Source organism: Uloborus diversus, chromosome 2, assembly GCF_026930045.1.
Source record: "Uloborus diversus isolate 005 chromosome 2, Udiv.v.3.1, whole genome shotgun sequence".
In the NCBI taxonomy this organism is placed as follows: domain Eukaryota; kingdom Metazoa; phylum Arthropoda; class Arachnida; order Araneae; family Uloboridae; genus Uloborus; species Uloborus diversus.
Window position 1 is genome coordinate 120,470,379 of NC_072732.1, and position 27,048 is coordinate 120,497,426.

Sequence of the window (27,048 nt, forward strand, 5' to 3'; positions counted from 1 at the left end):
AGAGCCGAGTTCAAAGCTTTTTGCCTCAAAACTGATATTATAAGCACTAAAGTTTACGCACTCCCTCCCACGCGTGTGAAAAAAAAGTTTTAGTGAAAGAGGAGAAGCTTTACAAATTGCCAAAGCATTGCAGTCAACCTGTGATATTTTTATGTAGCGAATTTTTAATTTCATTTTAAATGTAAACAAGAAATTCTGCCCAGAATCAAACGAACCTAATTTCCCGCACACCAACATCGATTTTCACACAAGCATCAGATTATAATTCTCTTAATTAACTAAAATTACAAATAATGTCAACGTACCTTTTTAACGTCTGAAGATGGTTTCTAAAAACAAAATACGTATGTCTTTCTCACGAGAAAAACAAATATTTGAGAATATAAAATCCATATCAAAAATTCAGTTTCTCAAACTCTTTGGTTTTATTTTCCAGTAAATTTCGACCGTTATTGGCCTTTTAAACAATACAAAAGCCCATTTTTCGGATAAAACTCTTTCAGTGATTTGTAAAGAAAAAACAAGGAAAAAAGAAAGAAAGGAAAACTTAGAAATTAAAACAGAATAATTTTTAGCATAAACGATATCGTTTGTAGCTACTTCTATTGAGTAAAAAGTAAAAAACCTTAGATTTCTTTTTAGTTTCCTCCATTGCCAAAAAACTAAAGACAAATTAATACCCATCAGAAAGAAAAAAAAAGTTACCAAAATAAATTACTTTTGATCAAAAATAAAATCGTTTGCTGCTCTTTCTTTTCGTTGAAAAATAAAGCAATTTCCTTTTATTTTCCGTTGCCAAAATAAATAATTAAATAAATAAAACTTTAGGATGAAAATATTAAAAAAAAAAAAAAAATCTTTTCAGAAATTGTTATTCCTCAATAAAAATATTTGCACTTCATTTTAATTCAGTCAGTCCATTAATAACTTTCGTCAATACATGCTATGTTTTTATTAATAAATGTTTTCCTATTTCTTGAAATTAAAAATTAAGAACATATTTAGAGTCTGGTAGAATTTTTTCAATTATTTGGTGCCAAAAATGAAAAAATAATAATGTTGTTGGTTTCTTAGATGAAAAGTTATAAATTTCTCCCGTAGGCATTAATAGAATATTATGAATTTTTTAGAATTGTTCAATAACCACCCTTCAAAAGAAAAAAAAAAAAAACCTTAACATTGAACTAAATTTAAGAAAGGAGAAGACGAAGAAAAAAAACTTGACACTAATGTTAAGTTTTCATAAAATATGGTAAATAAGTACTAGTGGTACCCGCACGGCTTTGCCCGTAATAGAAAAAATTAAAAGGTCTTTTGGTTTGCCTGTATATTTACAAATAATGTATGGTGAATTTTCTCTCCAATTGGCTTGTACCCATGTTACGGTTCCACGCTATGATAATTTCGTATCTCGCCAATTGGCTTGTGCCCGTGTTACGGTTCCACGTTATAATAATTTCGTAATTTACTCGTCCATCTTATGATATTTTTGTTCGTAAAATTGGAATAGAAAAAGAACCCCATCGAATTTTCGAAAAATCGCTTCGAGGTGCACACCCCCTTGCTACAAACTAAATTTGTGTCAAATTTCATGAAAATCGGTCGAACGGTCTAGGCGCTATGCGCGTCACAGAGTTACAGACATTCAGACATCCTACAGACATCCTCCGGACAGAGAGACTTTCAGCTTTATTATTAGTAAAGATTCCAAATTGAATGAAAATGTTCAAAACAGAGCTTGAAATATGGGAATGAGAGTTTTCAAGCAAAAACAGTTAATGCGTTATTTTATTTACTTTTTTTTTACGCATGTTTGTTGTGACTCAGTCTGCACATTTTCCCCGCTGGTTCGTTTAAAATTAAATTAAAAAAAAAAAAAAAAAAAACTGCACTAGAATTTGTACTAAATTGCATTGATAGCTGGAGTGCATTGAACATAACGTCTATCTGATTGAAACCACTAATTTGATAGCGGTCCTATAAAGCTAATAGTTTTCTTTTTCAAAAATTAAATTGTTTAATAATGATTGTTTTTTCTGTAGAAAATAATTTATGAAATATGTTGGAAACGAAAGATAGTTTTTATATAACGTTGCTAGTCTATGCAGGTGCATGGGAGAAAAGGTTTGTAGTTATGGAGGAACTTCTTGTCAATTCTTATAAATGGAAAACTACACTTAGAAGTTGTGCTCTTAGAAAAGTTATATTGTTGTCCCAGTTACTGTGAAAAAAATTCGAATTTTCTATTTCTAATTATTTTGATCTTGTTAGCACATAATTACAAAATAATGAGAATATAAATTACTTTTGATTATTACTGCATGCCTGTCAAGGAAAATGCAAGGCTTTTGTATTATTTCTTTAATCTATAGTTTGAAGGTTATTCTTTGAACAAAAAAAGTTACATTATTTTTTCTTTTTCCCTCTTCCGCATCTCTATGTTACACTTCCTACATTTTTGGTTTAAAAAAAAACTGTACAGAATCGTACAATTTTACATTAGTGTCAAGAGTGTGTAAGAAAATATTTTCTTGAATTTAATTTTTGCTTTCAATACATAAAAATAATACACACAAAATAATACATAAAAATAAGTTTTTCTGAAAAAATAACTTCATAGTGATACACACATATATTATCAGTGCCTCTTCGCATTAAAAATCAGATTCTCCAAAATTTTGTGAAGCGTATTTTCATATTTTGAATTTTAAATAAAAATTAAGCATCTTGGAAAATGGGAGAAAAAAAAGGCAGATTTTCAAATATTACACAGTTTAATACTTTTTTGATTTCTTTCAATTCAAAATGTCAAACTTACTCTCATATATATAATAGCGAATGATCGAGTAACGCTCCCGACTTCATCAATAATTAAACTCTCTCCACGGCATGATAATTTGATAATATGTTTTGGTAATGTTTAAAATGCAGGGAAATGCTTTTATTTTGACAAGGCTGATTTAGATCCGGTAACTTACTTGTTTTACAGGCAAAACTCTCATTTTAGGAGAATGAAGAAATGAAAAAGTGGTCGACAGTGAAGGCTATCTACTGGAGTAAGATTAATCCACTGGAGTTAGGGTTAAAATTTAAACTATCAAAATATCACCGAACAGGCAATAACTTCGGGAGTTAGGGTTAAAATTTAAACTATCAAAATATCACCGAACAGGCAATAACTTCGGGAGTAAGGGTTAAAATTTAAACTATCAAAATATCACCGAACAGGCAATAACTACGCTCAAATGTAAAAGCAATTTTCATCCGTCATACCTTGACGGGCTATTTTCTAGTTAAATGTTAATTATCAAAACAGCCTACACACCTCTTTTTTCCCTGCAATCTTCCATTTGTTTTTAGAAAAGTGTTTTTTTTTTGATAGAATTTATCACCATTATGGTTCACACTGTGTTTGTATATTTCACTTGTTCAAAATTAATTTCATTCTTCCAGAAAATGTCAAGGATTATTTTCTCGCAAGAGAAAAATAATGCAAAAGATACATAATGTAAGAATTGTCGTTCCTCAAAAACTTAGCTGTATTAATGCATAATACTTTCTTTAAACAGTGAAAATTTTTTCAGTACAATAAAAATGTTAGGTATTTTTGCAAAATAGAATTTGAAAAAAAAAAAAAAAAAAAAAAAAAAAAAAAAAAAAAAAACAACAAAACAAATGTATGCATTGTTATCCGCGGAAGAGGGTATCACAAGTGCCGCGGATAATAAAATTCGCGGATAAACCTCAAAAAGGCTAAAATAGGGGATAAATAAGGTAAAAATTGTCATTCTTAAAAAACTTAGCTGTATTAATGCATAATACTTTCTTCAAACAGTGAAAATTTTTTCAGTACAGTAAAAATGTAAGGTATTTTTGCACAACAGAGCTTTAAAAAAAATGTATACACGATGAAAAAGCAAAATAAATGAATAAATAAATAAAACAAAAACAACTGTGTTTAAATCTACAATTTTTTGACATAAGACAGCCATTGTTATTTGCTTTTTACGGCAACATTGCGGATAATCCACCCCGCGGATAATCTGCTCGCAGATAATCGAGAGTTTTCTGTGTTAGATTTTTTATCAAGTGCAAAAATGAATCATGTAAAAGAAAAAAAAACATGCAGGAGGAAAAAAAAAAACTTTAACAGTTTTGCTTTTATGTCACTACATAACATCGGTAATATTACGATGAATAAACATTGAGCTGGTGACACACATTTTAAATGAAATGAGCAGAATGTCTCTTTGCTACTGTTTTATCCTTCTTTTCTCTCACAATAAAAGCTTTTACCTAACAACACGGATGGGCCTTGTGAAACAAAATACAATTCTACACCGTAATTGTCTAAGTTGCATGCACACGCAGACAATCATAAGAATCTTTAGGCGTTGAAACGCAAGTGACATAATACTATGAAAAGAGAGAGAGAGAAAGAAAAAAAAAATCCACTAAACTCCATGGCCGTCTAAAGGAATGAAGGGCGAACGCCCAGAGTTAGCTTGCATTTGAAAAGCTCATCAGCTTAAATTTGTTTGTTTTATCTGCAAGGTAATAGTTCATAAAGGATGTTACGAGGTACTGGCGTGGGTTTGGCATCGAACATCCACTGTTCGGAGTTGAAGATTGGCCGTGCAAAACGTAACCCGCTGTCCTAAAAGCTTACATGATGAGTACCTGTGGAATGTGTTAGTGATTCGGGCAGCAATGCGTTGATTGGAAAGGCTGGAGATTAATTTTTTAGTTTTGAGGTTAAGCTTAAAAGTAAATTATTATAATGGGAGATACTGTTTACCCAGCAGTTGCAGAAGTTTGGGTGAGTACTTTGGTTTGTGTTTTAAAACATGATGGTTCACACTAAAAAGCGTTGTTTTAAGTCAATATCCACAATGGTAATGATGCATTTATGTACTTAGTATGTGAGAAATTGTGTTACTTATTTACTTCATGTATTTGTTACTGACGCATATTTCATGTTTGTTATTACGATAGCTATTATTAGTTTTCTTCTGATTTTTAAATAGCCATTTTTCGTTTTAATGACGAGTTTCAGAATTTTTCATTTTCTCGAAATGCATGCACTGACAATCTAGAATAATAAATTTCTTATTTTTTTGTTATTGCTTTGTACAAGTTGAAAACAACATTAAGAAACAAAAGTTTCTAATCTTTTTTACTGAACTATGACAACAATGACAATCAACCGCGACAATCTTTTTCACGAGTACTTTTTAGTTTATAAGAATTGACAAGAAGTTCATTTGTAACTATATAGGGAGAACTGTTGCTTATATTTTTAAGCATGTATTTATTTACGTTGAAAATCATTACTATAATTCTATATCTACAATAGTAATGCATTTTATACTTTTTGTGAGAAATTGTGTTACATATTTACTCCATGTTTTTGCAGCTGATACATATTTTATGTTCGTTACAATGATTTTTTTGTTTCTTCTGATATTAGAAGGGAACATTATATATATTAATTTGATATAGTACACTATATATATATAAAAAGATTAGTTATATAATATTAATTAACGATTCATTTTTTTTTGCAAAATTACTTAATGCTAAAAGATAATTATTTAAATTCCTTAATTTCATGTTTTTTATAACCTTTATTTTGCGATAAAATTTAGCTGAAATTTACCTGCTATTCGCTTATTGGGAAATTTAGTGTTCATTTGTTTAACACTTTCTAATGCTTTTTTAAAGAATGGTTTAGAGAAATATTTTTCGGCAAAAGTTATTTTATTTATTTTTGTAACCAGTAGAGGAATAAAGAATAATACATTAGAGTTAGGGATTGCAATAATAAGCCAAAAATGCAATACTGGAATTCGGTATTTTTTAAATGTGATACCGGAATACTGGTATTAGAAATTTCCCCAAAAATATTAAAAAACAATGTTTCGTTGCCATATTTTATTGCTTTGTGCAAAAAGTGCACCATTTATTTATTGTGGACAAATATAAACTGAAGGAACAAATATCATTATAAAAGATCAAAATTAGCAAGAAATATTATGCATCTGCAAGTATCATCGCAGATCTGGACAAAATTCTGGATTTAGGTCAATTTGCATTAGCTATGAACCCAGGTCAAGAGATTATACTGCATAGAACTTTAGTTCGTCTGCAACGGAAGTCCAAAGTTGCTAGTTTAGCTACAGATAAGGAATGCAATACCGGACCAAAAATACTATACCAGTATTCGGTATTACGTGATACCGGAATACCGATATTAATACCGGTATTTCCGGTACCAGAATTTCCCAAAAAACATTCAAAAACATATGTTTCGCTGCTATATTTTACTATTTTGTGCAAAAAGTGCCTTATTTACTTATTGTGAACCAATGTAAAATGAAGGAACAACTAGAAATATAATGCATATAGGTTGACTTTCGATAACTCGAAGCTTATAACTCGAATATTTCATTATCTCTAAGTTGTCATCGGGTCCTAAACTCTTGAGACTGTTGTGGAAATTTCCTTTTTTCTCGAACTACGAATAGCTCGAACGTTTTAGCTGGTTTCTTAGGACTTCGAGTCATTGAGAGTTGACAGTATTTAATTGTCACTAAGGCTGGAACTCATTTTGGTAAAAGAACTTCGTGCAGTTGAAAATATTCTTTCTGAATTCATGCAGGCCGATGGTAGTGTTGATAATGCGCGATACATCTCCTTTAGTTGCCTGGAAATCCTTAATCTTCAAATAATTCGGACTTCCACTTGTTGGTTTTGAAAAATGTATTTTTGGGAGTGTGGTTGTTTCTTTTGTATTGTGGGTAGTTTTTTTTAAATCATTATTATTTATACCTGAACCGTTTCTAATATCTAATATATAAAAATCTCCTGTCACGGTGTTAGTTATTGAACTCCTCCGAAACGGCTCGGCCGATTTTCATAAAATGTTTTATGTGTATTTGGAAAGTATAAGAATAGGTCGCAAAGTATATTTCATACCGCTAAGTAATCAGGGTGTCCCTATCTAGAGCTTTTTTTTTTTTTAAATCATTGTAAAAGCCATTGTTGAAATTCATTGCAAAATGCATTGTGGAAAATCATTGTAAAAACCATTGTTGAAAATCATTGTAAAAACTATTGCTTAAAGTCATTGTAAAAGCCCTGCTTAAATTGATTACAAGCATTTCATTTGCAGACAGACAGAAGATGGCAACACAAAAAATTTAAATCGAAATTATACCGATATTTTGCCAGAGTGTGGCGTCTTTTTGACATTTTATCAGCATATTTGTGTTGACTAAAGATGGACTGACAAAAAATATCGTGCACTCAATTGCTCTTTGAAAAGAACATTAATTTTCTTTATTTCATTTTCATATTTTAGGATAAAAAGTGTATCGTTTTTTTCACATTAGGTTTAACTTCTTTTGAGATATTAACAATGAATTTATTCGTTTCGTTAATGAAATGCATTGCAGAGAAAAATGAATCGTTAATGATTTTTTTTTTGTTTTTATCGGAAATCATCGTCTACAGCGCTCCGTTCCTCTTTCTGTCAAAATGATCTCATCCCCACAAACTAAAATATATTCGTTATGTTTTAATTAACAACCAAAATATTCACGAGAACATATTTATATGGCAGAACAATGTTTGCTGGATCAGTTAGTATAGGGGAGGGTGGCCCAAAGCGGGTAGGTTTTCGAAGAACGTTCGAAAATTGTAGTTTTTGGATTTTTATCGCAACAATTTCGGTTTTATTTCATAGCAGGGTTCTTGAACTTCAAAATAAAAAGTGATTATTGTATTATTTCAAACCCAATTTTTATTTATTATCAAACTTTACAAATATTTGGAAAACTCGCTTTGCCCTATCAGGGAGCCCAAAGCGGGTAATCTTAACTAATTGTGATTTGATACATTTTCCAACCAAATATGATGTTATAAATGATTAAAATCGTTGACTAGCTACCTGCCATTATAAAAAAAATATATAAAACAGTTGTGTACTTACCTAAACTAAAGTCAGCACATTTGTTTATAAAACGTAAAGAAATAACTGACTAAATTAATAGACTAATTAATTGCCATCCTAAAAAGTAATTTTTTAAAGTTATACTTATCCTACTGAAATAGAAAATCTAAGCCAGCACACGAGTCAAGAAATTATAAATAACTACATGATTAAATCCTATACCTGCTTTGCCCGAAGGCATGTTTTTTATTTCAATAATTATAACCTTAAATTTAAAAAAGAAACAAACAAAATGACTTTTGAACGAAGTAAATTTTGAATGCAAATATTTTTCAATTTCGAAACTTTTTTTTTTTTTCATTCTTACATGAAATTGTGACCTACTAGAAGTAACCATAAACAATTGCCCAGTAAGTTTCAATAATTTTACTCATAAATAAAAATAAAATAATGCCTTGTTCACGGAACTAAAAAAAAAAAAGAAATAAACTTTTAGTATTTAAAAGTAGAGGCAAAGTTAGTGTCAAAGTAGTAATTTTGTTAATTGTGCAAACAATCAGTTATTTTAATGATTGCTGGGAATATAATATTAAGCTCTCTTAATTAAAGTACAGCTTAATTAGTAGTTCAAATGTATGTTAAAAAATTGTATTTTGTAAATTTGAAGATATACCGGCAATTTATAATTTTGGTAGAATGCCTATTATTGATGTATTTCCCCTCCATCATTTATTTTCACCCCAGAAATAATGACATTGATAAGGTTTGTCACGGAGGTGAGGATCTTTCCCTTAATATAGGCCTAATAGATACATTTTTCATGGAAAAATTTCTTTTCTTCGTTGCTACAATCTGCACATGTTAAGCATATGAAAACATGTTCACTACTTTTTTTACATTAATTTACATACCTGAAATTCAAGTTCATGGAGGTCCGAAGTCAAAATAACCATATTAAGTTTTTAAAGCAAAATCTGTCTTCTTGTTTTTCGACAAAAATCTCACAACTTCAACTATGGCTGAAAAAAAAAAAAAAAAAAAAAGGGACACCTTGTATCATGGAAAATAAAATTTGATGTCATTACTGCCTTGTGTTACTGAGGAATGGCATTTTGTGTTTAGGTAACGGAGGTGAGAATTTATTGTGTAACATGATTCTTCGTCCTACTAAAACGAACTGAAACACAATATTAAAAAAATAAATACACTTAAACAATTAGTATTTGAGTCACTTGTGAAAGGAATAATCATTAAATAAGTACATACTTTTGATTAAAAAAGGTATTAAGCAATATAAACAGTCACACAAGGTGTGTGACATGCCACGGAGGTGAGAATTCACATGTTGTGAACCAAAAATATACTAAAAAAAATTTATTATTAAAAAACTGTTTTCAGGGTTAAACAGATATATTTTTGATGAAATTAGAAATCATTGCTAAATGAGTTGTTCCTTAAAGTTTTTACTGTAAAAAGCGTGTGACAGAAAAGTTACACTTTTTGGAGAATGACCCAAAAACGTGGTTCACATAAACTCACGAAAATGCGATTCATCACACCATCTGGCAATGAAAATATTATTTTGTAATCTTTTCTTTCCTTTTATTCATTGATATTGCGTAATTCCTGCTTTTGAAGTCAAATTTTTACTTCAATAAATTGATTTTTGAACTGTGTCATCGACATAGAAATTTATATTTAAAATAACAGTAGATACCATATTAGTTAAATTGAAAACTCTTTAATTAAAAACTATTTATCATTTTTTGCTAATACCGAAAATACCGGTATTCTACCCCATCAAGTACCGGTATTACAAAATTGCAAGATAGCTCCAAATACTGGTATTACAATCACTAATTATAGTGTAACTAAATAACAAACTTAATATGATAATAATTGTAGCTTAAACTTTACTTTTAGTTGTAAATTGCGTTGAAAAAAAAAGTTTTTAGACACAAAATATTTTTTTTTTCGTTTTTCTATTAGTTGCTGCTCATATGTTTAAAATTTGTTTCTCTTAACTCAAACACATTTTAAATTTCAGTATCTGTAGTGAATATAAATTTAAAGCAACGACAAGCATTTGCTCAAAACAATTGCTCTACAAATATTCGATGTTCAAATGGATGTTTCGAAAAATCTGAGCTTTGAATGTGAACGAAATGAGAACGTGAGCGAGCTTTTCGCTCACGTTCGATCATTTTGATAGTAGCTATAAATACATACAGATGAAATTCTATTTTATATTCTGCAGAAAAAATTCAGCGAAGTTAAAAATATCAACGTAGTTTGAGCTGAAAAAACTATAATTTCAATTTTTTTTTAAAGCAACTTTGAAACGGCATAGAACATTTATTTCGCCGAAACACATTTCATTGCATTGGTATTCGCTTTAATGACATTTTGCTGAATAAGCAGCAAGTCTTAAAAATAACAACATGAAATATATCTATCTATCTATATATATCAAAAAAAAAAAAAAAAATCCAAATAAATTAATGGTTTAGTATTGTACTGCATAATTTTTTGTAAAGCCATTGGAAATTTGAACTTTGTCTTTGAAAACTGTACACTATAAATGGCAGAAGAAAGTTTTTTTTTTTTCAGTTCTAAAGTTTTAAAAGTTTTTGTACTGCGGCAATGGACAAACATAATTTTTCAAAGGAAGACATAAGGACAATTCTTTTTTTTTCCATAGCTACTTTTTGTTTTGATGGAAAAAAATGCTCAGTAATTCTGGAATTTTGTTGGATTTCAGGACTAAAAAGCTTATTGATAGCATTCGAAGTTTCGTAGATTACAAAAGACTTTTTTTTTTTACAATGATACCAAGGTTTAAATTTTGAACTATTCCAAAGTGGTTTTAATATCACTAAATCGATAAATTATCTATCCATATTTTTTCCTACAGAAGTTTTTTTGTAATTAAATGTGTCTTGAGCACAAATAAATTATTCAGTAAAATATTTAGAAAGCACTGCCATTATAAGGCTATAAAGTTTACTATTGATACAGGTATTATGGTGTCAGATAAGAGAGAAGAATATGAGATAGAGTCTTATTTCTTCAGCTAACCTGTCATACAGTTTCTGATTGGAATTCTTGAGATATGTTGTAAATACAACTTAGATCTCCCCAAAAATATTTTTATAAACAACGAGTGAGCTTTTTCATCATTTCATCGAATAAAGTAAACCACTTATTTTTAATTGCAAGACAGTATATTTTTTCATGAATGAATCAAATTGGAACAATCGCCTAAAAGGTTGGCAAATTTTGAAATGAATTTAAAATTTTTTATTTCACATTTGTCTAATGGTCTCTTCAATGGGTTTAAAAACTTTTCATAGTAGTTCAGATTTCAACGCAACATTTTTTAGATGCATGCACCGTTGAAAAAAAAGTTAAACAATCTTTACAATTTTTAGAAAATTTCATTTTAGATTCCTTTAAAAGTACCAAGATCTATCAAAAGTTAACGTAACTGAAGAAAATATCACAGTAACCAGGAAATGAAATTTTTACAACAACGCTGTCTCTTCGTTACTCAACAGTTCTTTGCCCTCACAGTACTAAACTTCAATCTCGTAACACATCTTTGATGCAAGTTTTATTGTCATCATTAAGAACAATAATGAATTTTATTTGGAATCAAGTTGCGTTATTATTATCAACCGCAGTTTATCTTGTACGGTGCATGGTTACGGGAGATCTGAGGAAGATTAGTGTAGTCTAAACTGGGCAATGAAATGCGCCATGCGTCACTTGCTTCATAGAAAGACACAATTGTCGACGACGCTAAGGGCGTTCTTGCAGCAAATAGGTCGTGTTTTACTAGTTTAATTTAGCCTATTTATGTTGATGAATCATTTGTTAATTGTGCAAGTTATTCTGAGCTTCGACTTTCGTACTTTTCCTTGTAGAAGTGCTTTAAGATATTGCGAAATATTGAGATTGTATTTACAGATCAATTGGCGGGATAACGATTAAGAATTTTAATAAAACCTTTGCGCTCATTATGTGAGGTAATTTTTTAATGTGTTCTTATTATAGAAGAACGTAGAGAATGCTTCGATTATTAGCGTAAACAAAGCGTGGGGTCAAACCTTAAAATAATAACGATATTATCTAAATCCTTCTCTAGAGCAGCGATTCTCAACCATTGGTCAAGCGGATTTTTTTTTAAGAGGGGGAGGGGGGACTCTTACCGGTCCGCAAGACACATTTATATGTTTCCGACGGTTCGCAAACGCAAGGTGTCTCTCTTTTATTTGGAAAAAAAAAACATGACCGGTCCGCAAATTTTTTTAAAAGCTCTTACCGGTCCTCCAGTCATGCTCTATAGTAATCAAGATAGATCGAAAATCAATCAAAAATCAAGATAGATTAATATATTTTAAGATGCTCTGCAGTAATTATTTTAAGATGATAATACCTTGAAGAAAAGCTTATTTAAGGCACAAGCCTTCTAAGTGCATAAACTATAAAGAATTAGGAATAAAATTTATTTCAAAAGAATGAGAGAATTTCAGCTGTTGCCACAAGAGATCTTATGTGTCGATGAAAATTTATAAAAAAATTGAACAATTGAGCAGCTTGGTTTAAAATTTAAAAGCTTTCAAACTTCTATTCAGAACATTCTAATAGTGTGTTTGAAACTGTTCGGTTCGAGTCGCATTGCTTGACTTTACAATACTGTTTGCATCAGCGGTGTTTAAGCAAGAAATTTCGTACTATAGTAGCAGCCATAATAATACATTGTACTGGTTCAGCTATTTATGAATTAAAAACAGAATGTGTAAGTAAGTCTTGAAAAATCGTTCCATAGTAAAAGAAAGTTGCAATTTCAGCTCATTGAAGAAACATAAAATAAAAAAAATATTCGAAAATTTATTCTGTTTGCAAGTTCAAGAATTTCCTTCGCTTTAATCATAACATATCACAACACGAGCTGATTTGTGCATCACATGACTTCCTTTTACACCAATTTAATGTTATTTACCTATTATTGCAATTTTAATGTGATTCTCTCTCTAACTCTCTAAATATCACCAACAATGGCCACATTGAAACCAGATTTAAAAAAAAAAGAAAAAAAACCGCCAAATTTGTCGCCAAGTTGGCGACTAAAAGACTGACGATATATTGCTAAGTGTCCGCCAAATTATAACACCACTTTAATTTGTATCGAAATTCAGAATGAATTCCCCCCAAAAAGGTGCAAAGACCCCTTTAGAAACACCCGAATGCAACTAAAAAAGAAGGTGCACAACTAGACCCCACTAGGAGTCTACGTACCAAATTTCAACTTTGTAGGACATACCGTTCTTGAGTTATGCGACATACATGCACACATACGCACATACATACGTCACGAGAAAACTCGTTGTAATTAACTCGAGAAATTTCAAAATGGATATTTCGGGCGTCTATACATTCTTGGTACATATGTACGTGTGGTCGGGTCGAAAAAAAACTCAACATTCATTTGGGGGTGAGTAAAATGGAAATTAAAGCCGATTTTTGAGTGAAAATTTCTTCGCGAATAATATACTTCCTTTTTTGTAAAAGGAAGTAATAACACTCAGTATTTCCAATTAACTATCAGGAAAAAAAAAAAAAAAAGAATAAAGCTCACTTCGTTTTTGACTGTAGAATTCAAAGTGGCTAGCTAAGTACAGTCCTCTTAAAAATATTACCAGATTCAATGTAATTGCTTATTTTATTTTCAAAATAGCTGTAGCAGTAAACAGTATTGAGAAATAAATAAGAAACTATTTTTTTTAGCGATCTTTTTGTCATGCTGTTTGGCTAAAAGTATTTTAATGTGAAACATGTAACGTAAATTGATATTTTATATTGTTAAAGCCTTTTAACCTAACCTTAAATTACATTTTTAGTCCTAATGGTTTGAAACTGGACGCCTAACATCTTCCTACCTAATTCCGAAAAAAAAAAAAAAATAAAATAAAAATAAGAAAGTAAATAAAAATGTTTAAAGATGTCATAAATCATTTATGTGCACAACATTGATACTTGATTATACAATTAATTTGAGAATTAAAAAAAAATTTTTAGTGGAAGTTATTGAAACTGATAAAAAAATGTCGGACATGATTTGAACCATTTTTGCGATGATGACCTTAATGGGCGATTCTCGAAAAAATGTCCCGTGCTTAACGCTAAGTTTTTTATTTTTTCCAGCTAACCAACGCTTTCAAAAACAATGCTGTTGGGGAATATAATACCTGCTTCAATATATTATAAAAGCATAATAGTTAATCCCATATTTAATAGTTACTTAAATAAGATAAAAACACGGGACATTTTTTTGAGAATCGTCCTAATGTGTGCGGATTATTTGTTGCGCTGTTTCTCATGTTAAGCTCGTACTCTCTTGTAATACCATATGTTTCCCAACGATTTGTTTCAGCTAAGTTTGCTTGTGGTTGAAATCATTTGAAAGTAGAAAAAGTAATCTGCAAAATAACTTTTAAAAATTTATAGGCCGCCAGTAATGCGAAATACTTTTAAACGTTGTTTAAATGTGGAATATAATTATTTTAAACCTACGAGATGGAAGAGGGTTATAAGTTTGACGTGTCTGTGTGCCTGATTGTAGTATCGCAGTCCCTAAGCGGATGAAGGGATTTTGATAATCACTTCTTTGTGCGAAAAGTAAGCTTATTGAGAGCGTTTTTAGCTAGGATTCATTTAGTAGGAGGGGGGGGGGGACTTTAATAAACTTACTTGCACTTTAAAAATATTAGTGCCAATCGAAAGAATGAATTTTTTGGTGTGTGATGGAATTCGTTTGGAACTTGCAAGTTATATAGAACTAGAATTATAACCTTTTAAAATAATTTTTAAATATAATTCTAAGCCTTTATTCACACGATTGGTTATGATTTCATTGTGGACAGATACGGAGAGAAAGCTTGATTAACATTTTTCTCTGTTACTAATTTCTATTTGTTAGCAAATAAAATACTTGTAATTGATTTTAATAAAGAAAGCTTTTAAAACCGTTTTAAAATTTCCAACTTAATTCTGCTTTTGCGTCTAGCAAAACTTAGCTGTGATTATTTATGTTTCTTCCCCCTGTTTTCTTGAAAACATTAAAGTAAGTTTAAATTATAGATGTGTTCTGGCCCGTGAGGTTCAGTTTTAAATAAGGCAAGGGACAGTCCGAGTGGAGTTTTTTAAAATGTTTTATTTAATATTAGTGCTTGTGTTCATTTTAGTGTTATCTGCATTTTAAAATGACTCTATTGATTTAATGATATGTGAAAGATGATTATTATGTTTTGAGTACTGTTATTTACAAACCTTAAGGCAGAAATCTTTTAGTAAAATTTTGCTGATTGGTGTTAGTTTTTTTTTCGCCATCGATTGATTGATGTTCGCAAAGATTTGAAGACTGTACTGTATAATAAATCATCTTTGTTCATACACACACACACATGCACACACATATATATATATATATATATATATATATATATATATATATATATATATATATATATATATATATATATATGTTGCTGTGAAAGTCCGAAACCTGGAAAATGTTGACATCAACCGGTGAATACCAACATACCCAAGATATTGGCAGAAGACCAATATTTGAAATTTTTTAATTTTATTATGGTAAAAGTCAATATTCTTCATTTTAGATCTTTCACGGTAGCATACACATATAGTATACAGGGTGGTCCAAAAGAAACTTTTCCTACTCATCAAGCCCTAACGACCTATCGGTTAAACCGATCGAATCAAATATGGTGGTTTGAAAGTATGCGCTAGAGATTATGATGATTCTAAACAGCGCAGAGCTCACAGTTGCAACTACAGTAAGGAAGCTTAGACATTTTTGAAAGGCATCACCCACTATTTCCTTGCGCAAATTAATCAGCGCATTGAAAATTTACAAATGAGGCTGGAACGATCGGTGTGCGACGAAAGTGCTTGTTGGCACATACGAACACCTGTCTGAATAAACACTCTTCCTACTGTCTATTAAAAGATTCTCCACAAATGTTGCTACAGGGTGTTGTTCTCTAACTGATCCTTCTGCTATTGTCTAAAACGTGTGAATTAGGCTAAGTTAATCAAAGCTCCTCAGGGGTGGATCCATAAATATTTATAAGGGGGGTAAAGTTTTAATGTTTCCCCCGCCCAATGAGATTAAAACTTATTCAAATACCACCTTCCTACATTTTTTTAATGGTTAAGCTCATTAGAGATGATCGTGCTTTCGAAAATGAACGAAAAAACTGAATCTAGCAATAGCCCATTCAAACGAACCCAGCCAATCTTTTAAAATGTGACGCGAAAATACCTTACAGAACAAAGCAAAAAAAAAAAAAAAAAAAAAAAAAAAAAAAAAAAAAAAAATCAGGTCAACATTGATTCCATGTACTATTATTTCGGATCTAAAAATTTGAAGATTGGTAATAATCATAATAAAATTCTTGTCATAGGGGGGTCAGCTGACTCTTTGACCCTCCCCTGAATCCGCCTCTGAAGCTCCTTCTCTCTTGTGTTGTTATTAGGTCTTAAAATTTTACTTCAACAATTCGACGTAAAACTTTACAAAAGTTTCAAAACAAAACGTTCGACGTAAAACGTTCGTCACATGTTCTTCACACGTCACAAGTTTTAGTCACATGTGGGATCGTTCCAAAGCTATTTATATTTTATTACTACGTTGATCACTTGAATGATCACAATGAATTTATGTTACCATTCAAAAATTCTAAAATTCCCTTACTGTAACCATAACCGTGAGCACTGCGTTGTTAAAATTCATCATATTCTCCAGCGAATTTCTTCAAAGAACCGTATGTAAAATTTGCGCTTCCCACACAGGGGAAGTTTCTTTTCGACCACTTTGGATACAACACTTGACATTTTTTGAACATTCTAAAGTGAAACCAAAAGTGTATTCATTACGAGCTATAACCCTTATATGATTGCTTTTTTATTTTAGGCAATGAGCGAATTTGAGAAGATTAAAAGAAATCACATCAAGAAAGGTGAACTTTTTGAGGATTCAGATTTCCCTGCAACTCAGACTTCTGTTTTTTACCACCAAACACCCCCATTCCAATTTCATTGGAAAAGACCAAAGGTTTGTTAGCAAGTCTCATCCCTCTTTTATGCTTATACATTATGATATCCGTTGCGTATTATTTGATGTTTTTGAATTGGTTTAAATAAATTGGTAAGTGGTAAGTTGAACTGGTAAATGTTCCATGCAAGTAAAATAAATGAGTACCTTATGCAAAGTTGAACGTAAAAAGTAGAAATAAAAATTTTGATAATAGCAGTTTTTAACCCCTCATGCAAAAACGAAGGGGGACATAAGTTTTCTGTGTTTATCTCTGTGTCTGTGACTTTGTAGATCCTAAACGGATGAACCGATTTTGATATATATATTTTTTTTGTACTAAGGATGACTTAATCGAGCGTTCTTAGCTGTGTCTCGTCTTTGTAGAACTTTTAAATACCCAAAATTTAATTAAAAACAGTGAAAATTAGCATCTTTCGCATGTTTGGTAGTGAAAATTTATTTATGCATTTTCAAATATTGGTACCATTTAAAAGATTTTTCTGTACATGGTTAAATTGCTTAAAGCTTCCAAATTATACAGGGTATATCAGTACAGTGTTTACAGACTTTCAGGGCAGATAGAGTACACCTAGACGATGGGAAATCACATTGCAATGCATGGTCGAAAACACTTTCCTGACGCGATAGTGATGACACTAAGAACAAGAAAGACAGCACAGAAAACAGAAGATTAAGGGGAGAAAACATATTTTTTATCCTTAGTACAACAAAAACTAAAGAAAAAGAACATTAAGGAGCCAATGATCGTCATCCAAGTATGTGTTCGAAATTACGACCACCCCGGGCCGTGATGGGTGCCTCACATCTACGGCGCATTGGATATTGAACGTTAACGTAACTACTGGGCATGTTCCGGACTTCCTGGTGTAACAAAAACCGCGTGTGCGCATACACCGTCATCTGATGCTTTGCTTTACGTAACAATATCTATCGTGTACACCAGACGAAACCAGTATTTTTGCTGAATCAAAAATAATAAACATGTTTTCTCTTCTTATTCGCGTCCTATATTTCTTGTGCTTTGTGTCGTCACTATCGCGTCAGAAAAGCGTTTCCGACCATGCATTGCTATGTGATTTCCCATCATTTAGGTGTACTCTATGTGCCCTGAAAGTCTGCAAACGCTGTTCTGATACACCTTGTATATAACATAAATTACAACCTTTTTTAAAGACAATTTTTTAGCTTACTTTCTCTGTCATAATGACTGCGTTTTACTTCCGCTTTTTGATTGTTGCCAAAACAATGAAAAGTAATAGTGATTATTAAGTTAGTATACTTTCGCTTTTTAAATTGTTGCCAAAAACAATGAATAATCCAAACAAAGCTGTATACCGCCTACTTCTCTCAAATCTATTAAAATTTTATTGGCTGCTTTAAAATTGACCGAAGTATTTCGACATTAAGATTAACTGCAATTTTTGAGTATTATAATCCAGAAATCATATACTTAATTTATTTTCTACTTTTTAGTTCAAAACAAGCTTACACAAGGGGTAACGGCGCCAGTAACAGACAAGGGTCCGGTCACAGACATTTATAAGTTTGGATTTAAATAATAAGAATTTTCGGCTGGTAAAATTGATGTTGCTGTGGTCCATGAATACGATGCAACGATGCAACCATATAGTGTTATCGGAGTGAATTTTATGAGCCAATTGGTATTTACAAGGCAGTAGTGGAAGGTGATGAATAGCCACCTCGAGATCAGCTGGTGTTTCATGTTCATTTGAATTTAATAAGGTTTTAGTTCTAAAAATAAAGAACTTTTGCACATTTTGAAGAGAAAAAGAGAATTTTGTCACTTATTTATCCTTTCCTCATCCTATCTGTCACTGGATATCATCAGATTTCTCGGTGTCTGTTACTGAGGGTCGGACTTTTTTTAGGAATTGAGCAAAGAAAATAGAAATAACTAATTCAGAGGATCCAGAAGCATCCAAAAGTTAGATGAAATGTAGTTGCATGAGAGAAAAATAGTTTAAAAAGTCTAAATACATTAAAAAGCTCAGAAAATTGAGTTAACCTGAGAGCGATGCCTTAAGCATGTCTGTTATTGGTGCCATTACCCTAGTCTTTAGAATTACAAAAAAAAAAAAAAAACCTTATATTCTATTGTAAATTTTAAATGCAGTTCTAATCGTAATTCGTTACTAATATTCTGGATCGGTAACGATTTCTTTGTTGGTAGATAAGAAGAGAATGCTCAATGACTTAAATTTCCTGTCTGCTGCCAGTTTCTACTTGATAAAAAATAATATTTTTGTTATTGATTTTAGAAGCAAGTCTTTTTAGAGGATTTTAATTTTTCCCTCTTGATTCTGCTTTTGCGATTTGCAAAACTTAGTCGCTATGATTATCGTTCTTTTTCCACGCTGTCCCATGTTATCCAGAAAAAATAAAGTGCATTTCAATTTTATACGTGTTCAGACCCACGATTCATTTTAATATGAGGTCGTCTTTTTATATTTTTCCAAAAATCGTATTAGTTCTTGTTACTCGTTAAAAATGTTTATCTTCAAAATTGAGTTAGAAAATGTATTTAACTCCTAAGTGATTTCTCCTCTCAGTTTTCTCGCAACTGAAATGCAGTTTTTTTCCTCCTTTGGAGTTCAAAGCCCTTTAGAAAAATTTCTCCTCAATGAATACCATCAGAATAAAGTTTAAGAAAATTTTCAGCCTACTTTGATTACAGGGATGAATTAGAGAAGTAAGTGTTAAGATTTCCGCACTTCTCATACTAAAGGGAAAAAATAAGAAATATGAAGTTCTTTATCACAGTTAATAGAAGTGGTTTGTTGATACTTTTGAAAATATCGAGATCATGGAAAGATTTCAATAAAAAAAAGTTTTATGATGCTTCTTTGAAGTAATTATTTTTGTACTTATTTTTTTCCACCTCATACATACTCGATTCACGAAAAACGGCCTATGTATTATTGTTTCTAAAAAGAACTATTGTTTTGAACATGAAAAATGTTAAGGCATCACTATTTCATGTTTAACATGCACTGAATTTGGTGTGGGTAAAATGAAAGAAAAACTCTTCGTTCTCTTCTTCTTGATTTTGAAATGCACTATTTCATAGAGTTAAAGGCAAGCAATTTTATTACTGTGCAACAGTATATAGGGTAAACCGGGGTACGTTTACGCGGTTTTTTTCAATGAATTTTCTAAATTTTATTCTTTAACTTAGGAAATTTCAGACATTGCGGCTTTATGAAGCAGTTAAGGAGTCAAAATTGGTATATTCAGTTGTTGCTCAGTTTGTGGTTTTAACCTTAAAAAAACATTTTTTTGCCTCCAATTCGGTAGCGTAAACTTGCCCCGGACACGAGGCACGTTTGCGCATATTTATTTTGACACCTAACGTGATTCTGTTGGTGTTTTGAACGTAATGTCTTACCATGGTTAAAATAAAGCAAATTTATTAGAGATTGAATAGTGTATAAAATAAAAGCTGAACGGGCATGAAGACAGTACTACATGATTGTAAGCTATAAGATACGAATTTGTAACTCAATTAAAATATAAATGGTGATTTTCAAAACTAAATAACCTGAAAATAGTAAAACGTTTAGAGAATTCGAAGCGAAAAAAGTGTCAGGGCGCGTTTAGAAGTAAGACACAGTAAGAACGTGCTTTAAGGTGCTGAGACGTCAACGCGTAAACTTGCCCCGTCACCAAGTTTGGATTTTTTTTAACGTGCAAAAAAATTTAATAACATTTCAGTTCATACAAATACAACTCTCAAAAAAAGATAAAATTCTACTATTTTTTATATATTTGTTCTTTTTTAACTTAATTATTTTTTTTCACAATAAGCTTCAAAACGTTCAACTCAAAATTTACTCGACTTGGTAGAAAACAGATAATTCTTTCTGCATGCGAGACTGAAGCTGAATTGATGCTCAAAAACTTGAAAGATATTTGCTAGGGAGCAGCATCAAAATGTTATGGCTGTTGGCTCTCCAGTTGAAATTCGTTTTGAAAAAAAAAAAAAAAAAAAAAAAGGCAACCCTACAGTGAAACTTCATATTTTTATTCATGCTCTTTTTCTAGAAAAATTCTACATGTGGTACCTATCTTTTTTATCATATAAAGCTCCTATATTTAACCCCGACAGGTGTCGTTTGTAAATTAAAATCCAGAAAAAACAAAAAAATCACACGCACACATAATTTTCATTCATTTATTATGTTTCAGCTCATGTGAATTAGTTGTCGTGTGCAAGTGAAGGAATTTAAGTATACTCTTTTCTCTCTCTCTCTCTTTATTTTTGCGTGACAAAATTAAAATACTATACTGAACTCTAAATCTCCGCAAAAGTTGCTCCTCGCAGACGCATCATACCCAGTGCTTAAACTCTCAAGCTGTTAAAACAAACAAAAGTTATTTCCATCATTTGAAAGATAAGGAAACTGAATTCAAAACCACATTCGTTTCTCGTGAAAATGGAGTCTATAGTGCTTCAAGTAAAGCACTGCTAAATTAATTTCAAATGATGCAAACTCATATAATTGCGCGATGAAACAACTCCCTCGAAGCGTCACCTTTCCGCGAGAACTGTGGCCTCTGGATCTATTGACCTTCAGCTTCTTTACCACGTAGGGAACCTCCTTGATTATTCATTCATGGTAGGAAGAGCTTAGATTTGTTGCGTTTTTGACCTTGTTACCCCATTCTTTTCCATGCCGCTCTTGAGGCTCTCCTTCAGGCAGAAACACATTCCAAGCAGGGCTTTATTTACATGGGTGTTCTTGTACTTCATTTCCATTTTATATAAATTTTTACTTTCAACGGAATTCATACGAAAACAGGAGTGAATTTTTACATTTTCAATGGAATTAATATGCATAAAAAATGGAATTTTTTTTTACATTTTCAACGGAAATTATACGTAAGCAGGGGACAATTTTGACATTTTCAACGGAAGTCATACTCATATAGGAGTAAATTTTTTTCATTTTCAACGAAATTCGTACGTTTACAGGGGTGATTTTTCACATCAGCAGATCTAGATCTTACGATCTACATTTCTGGATGCCTGTGTTAAGACACTTTTGTTATTTGTCACAAAACAAAAAGTAAAATATCTATTAATATTGATAGAACTTATAATGCAAATATGCATACCTTACGTAGTAGGGGAATGCGGGGCAAAGTGAAATCGTTAAATATTCACTCTGTGTTTAGTGCCATCTATCTGGTAATATTTTAAGCATGTAGTACCGCAAGTCGTCTAGTCCAGTCAGGAAAAAGGTATCCCTGAAAATAAAAGCCATTTTCAAAAGTTGATACTCATATTGTAATATTTTGTGGAAAGTCAAAAATTACTTTTGCAATTATAAAAGGAAAAAGTTCTTGAAATTACGGTTTTAAATATTAATTGAGGCTTTCTAATATACGGTGCAATATTGATTTATTTAATATTAACATTATTTTTGTTTTAAATATTTTCAAATAGTCGAGTGAATGCAGGGCAAAGTGCATGGGGCAAAGTGAAATACTTCGTTTCGTTTACTTAATAAACTATTATCAAATCAATTACTTAATAAACTAATTAATTTGTAGACATTTCTTCACTTTACAATTTTACTTGTTTATTCATTCATTCACTTATTTTCTTATTGATTCACTACTCTACGCACTCATTTATTTTTTCACATATATTAATTCATAATTTTATTCATTCATTCGTTTATTGCTTCATTGTCGATTTATTTCTTCCTTTCCTCTTTTATTCACTCATATATTTGATCAAAAATATTTTTAGACATCGAGTAGGAACTATTTTATTAGAAAAATATTTTATTGTTCACTTTGCCTCTTTCCACTGTTTTTTGAAGGCACACATTAACTGCAAAATTTTAAAATAATGTTTCAATGCAAATTTTACTATAAAATACGTTATTTTCTCCTTAATTACTATAACTTTCAAAACAAATTTCCAATTTGTTCACATTGAATAAAGTGAGTTATCTTAACTATTTCACCTTGCCCCACTTTCCCCTATGTGGTCTTCGATGCGTTTCGATTTTACGAACTCCCATTTTAAAACTTTTTTAGAGGAGAGAGTTCGTAAAATCGAGTGTCTACAATATTATGTTTTATTATTTTTATTAAGCCCACGTAACACTTGAAAAGCGTCCTTGTTGCCATTTAAAGCTACAAACCGTGCATCTTCTCATCTCCAATTGCGCACACGAGCGTCTTGAGAAGAATTTATTCATAGATAATCAAACTTATTCCTATTGTTTTCATCGGACCATTTTATTCTGCCATTGAATTTTGTATGTGCATGCTTTATACTTGGAATTCATCTGTATCGATTTGTATTAATGATCCTGTAAGATTGCTGAGATACGGTCACGTTTATCTGAAGACAAAAATGGTAGGCGTTTTATGTGTATCTATTCTTTAGCTTGGTTTGTTTCATTTATAAAACAAAAGAAACTAGAAGGTATCTGGTATATTTGTATGCTTTCGTTTGTACTCGTAAGCTGCTTTGCTTCTTTTGTGGTCCAATAAATAGGGTTGTTTCCTTCAGTCAAAAGTAGTACTTTTAGTCTGTGAAATTGATAGAATAAACGAAAAAAATATAACATGGACCCAGAAAATACTTTCATTTTCCCAACAGTTATTTTTTAATTAATTTTTTAAAATGTCCGATTCTTTAAACAAGGCGTGGTCTTTATGACGTCACAAATGATGCACTATGGCTCATCTTTCTACCGCATTTCCACGTTATGATAATCAAGAAGCGAATTACAATTGCGCTCTACGCTTTCTATCAACCACATCGTTGCCAATACACGTGAGTAAAGATGCGAATTGAATATTTTGCACCGTGAATGGCAACACTGAATGGCATTTCATCATTTGTGATGTCATCGGCAGAAGCGTTAATCGATGAAAGAGCACCGATTAAAGCAATTTTTTAAAAATCTTAAACTTAAAGAAATTTTTTAAAATATGGTCGGATTCTATATTTTTAAGCTTGCTTTTTCAGAAAAAAATACTTTTAAAATTTTGGAAATGACCCCATTCTTGTTTTGAAGATATCAATAACATAGTCTTCAAAATTGTGTGCGGCATTACAAGATTGAAATCATCTTTAAAATCTCTAAGAGTCCAATGCATTTTCGAAGCAAAATATTAAACATACTTTTTAATTCATTCAGCAAAAGTAGGATATTAAAACAAACAATTAACGAAATACCAACAGAAAAATATTTCAAAGTATTATTATTTATTGAAATTAAAAAATATGCAGTATTTTTTTTAATGTATAAAATTTCATTTGATTAGATATTCCGTTTTTTGAAATAGTTAACTGTTGGACATTAAAGCATGAAAGTCATAATTTACGTCAGATGTGTAATTTTCCGTCCTGCATAAATAAGTTTTCTTTAATAATATGAAATTACTCCTATTTGTGTCGCTATTGATCTCACAAGATCGCCAACTTAAATGGTTTTTTGCCTAGCCGGAGTAATTTTCGAAGTTTCCCAAGTTAGCATATCGAAAGAGAAATCCTCAAACCTCTCTTTACAGAGCAGTTGAATTACACGCTGGATTTTAAGTGCAAAGGATGTTAGAAGAGAATCGCCTTTTAGGGTAATTCCAACAGTCAATTGTCCCTTATTGGTTTTGTAAAATTGAAGAAAACCAGGACATTTCCTTGTTCAAATTAGAGATAACTTGACAACATGTCACACCATTTCTTACTCCTCAAAATAAGAAATCAGGAATTGGTGCAAGGGCGCCCATATGGGGGGGGGGGCACGTGAGGGCTCAAGCCCCCTTAGAAATGAGAACTTTCTTGCTTTTAGTACTTTTTTCTTTGCAAAAATGTAAAAACATTTCTTCTCCAGCCGTTAATGAAAAAGTTACTAAAAATGTCAAATTTTAATAACTCTAATCTGCACTGAAATCAGTTTCCATGGGGAGAATATCCTGTTACACCATGGGGAAAATCTCTGAGCCCCCCCTTATAATTTTGCGTATGGGCGCCCTTGAATTGGTGTCGAGGCATTCTGCTTCAGCGATGGATGTGCTGCTGCCGTTGGATAGGGTGTTAAACTAATAAATATTTAAACTAATTCTCTCGAAAGCAAACATTTCACCAAGAATGAGATAAAATTAAATAACATGAAAAGATATCCAGATTTGAGCGCCGTCAGTGAATTTACTCTTATTATAACAAAAATTACAGAATCCTGAATTTTTTTCTAAGAGGGTTTTGATCATACCAGTCGTATGATACAGCAATATATTAGGATTGACACAATGACTTAAAACAAAGAGTTCTGAGAAGTTTAATCCCCAAAATCTCCTTACTGCTCGCTTGATGTCAATGCTTAACGAAAACGTAATGACTATTAAAATAATAATGATGATGATAATAATATTTTTTGAGATAACTATTGCTTGCGTTGGTTTTCTTATTAAAACCAGTGCAAGTGATAACTATTGTTACCAGATACAACTGTATGCAAGTTGTAATGAAACATAAAAACTATGCCAGAACAGATAATGTATTAAGAGAGGTAATTTATATTTTATGATAAATATTTTTCGTTGCAATATAAGCTATAATAACTCTCATAATACTAATTAAAAGAGCATTGGGGATTTACCATAGGTTGAATGAGGATTAATTTAGAACAATAAAATACCCATTGTAATGACATCATTCATTCAAAAAAAAAAAAAAAACTTTTTAATTTTTTTTTGAAAATGAGTCAATTTAAAAAACGTTCTGGATAACTGGACAATTTATAGATAGCTATTGTTTGCGCCTGGTTTTCTCCATTTGAGTTCAAAAATGTCAAATCGCAAAATTTTTGAAAATGTGATTTATTTATCAACTTTATGAAAAAAAAACTCCCTTAAATGTGTTAAACCACTTCTGTATCATGTATACAGAAGAAAACTACTCATGTCAAGAAATTTGTTATAGCACCAAAAGCAGTATATCTTCTTCCATTATAATACCTGTCATGATCCTAGCGCATGTGAAAAAAACCACAGCTTATAGAAACCAAATTCTTTTTCCGAAGAAAGCTGCGATAAATTCTCTGAAACATTCATTAGGAAGATGAAGATCATGCGATTCATTAAGAGAAATATGTAGGTCCTCTGTAGCCGAAAGGTGCGGAAATAGTGTTTATGGCTGTAAAAGAGAACGTTTCTTCTTTCAGAGGTCTGTCTGGGTCACGCATCTGGTGAATCCAGCGATCGCTTCAAGGCAGTGTAAATGATTTCTGGACTCAATCTGAAAATTTATGCCAAATGAGAAAAATTTGCCCTCAATAGATCTCCCTTTTATCGCTTTTTTGATCAAAATATTTCTATTCGATTTTATTTTATTCACTAAATTGCATTTTGACATATTTAATGTTACTACACATGTAAAACTTTTTTTGTGAATAAATGTTTCTTCTTCAGACTTCAATTGGTGACACATTACCTTCCGTCATCAACTCATCGTATACGAGTTGTAACGAAACATGAAAATTTACATCGCAATGATTAGTTTGTGATAGGTATTTCTCGTTACTAGGGGAGATGCGGGCAAGATGGGATATCTAACGTTTAAAGGGCAATAAAACTGAAACCATTGCATTTAAACAATCATATTTATTTCAAAATCTTCCTTTGGTAATCAGTTTTTAATTTTTTTATAATTTTAGGAACAATCATAGCGTAGTTATTATTTTAGAGATATAAAAGTAAAAAAAGCCCCACCACCCCGTCTTACCCTCTGGTTCGGGTAAGATGGGGTACCCCTAGGGGCAAGATGGGGTACAGCATTTCACCTACTTTTCCTGACAGAATTCGCAGGAGAATGTTGCTTCATCGTCCTCATCATCCACTCCAGCACAAGAGCAATGTGCCCACGTACCACAGAGAGAACATTTGATCCAGCCTTCATTGGAATCTAAAT

General features: G+C 31.4%; 1 protein-coding gene across 1 annotated transcript in view; it reads left to right on the plus strand.

The window, feature by feature from the left end:
- The first annotated feature begins 4,701 nt into the window (after positions 1-4,701).
- The window catches only part of LOC129217292 (calpain-C-like), an 81,353-nt gene continuing 59,006 nt past the window's right edge, over positions 4,702-27,048 (plus strand). The window contains exons 1-2 of the mRNA XM_054851567.1: positions 4,702-4,819; positions 16,953-17,093. Of these exons, the coding sequence (XP_054707542.1) occupies positions 4,781-4,819; positions 16,953-17,093 (180 nt within the window). The 5' untranslated portion in view covers positions 4,702-4,780. The remainder of the gene's footprint in view (positions 4,820-16,952; positions 17,094-27,048) is intronic.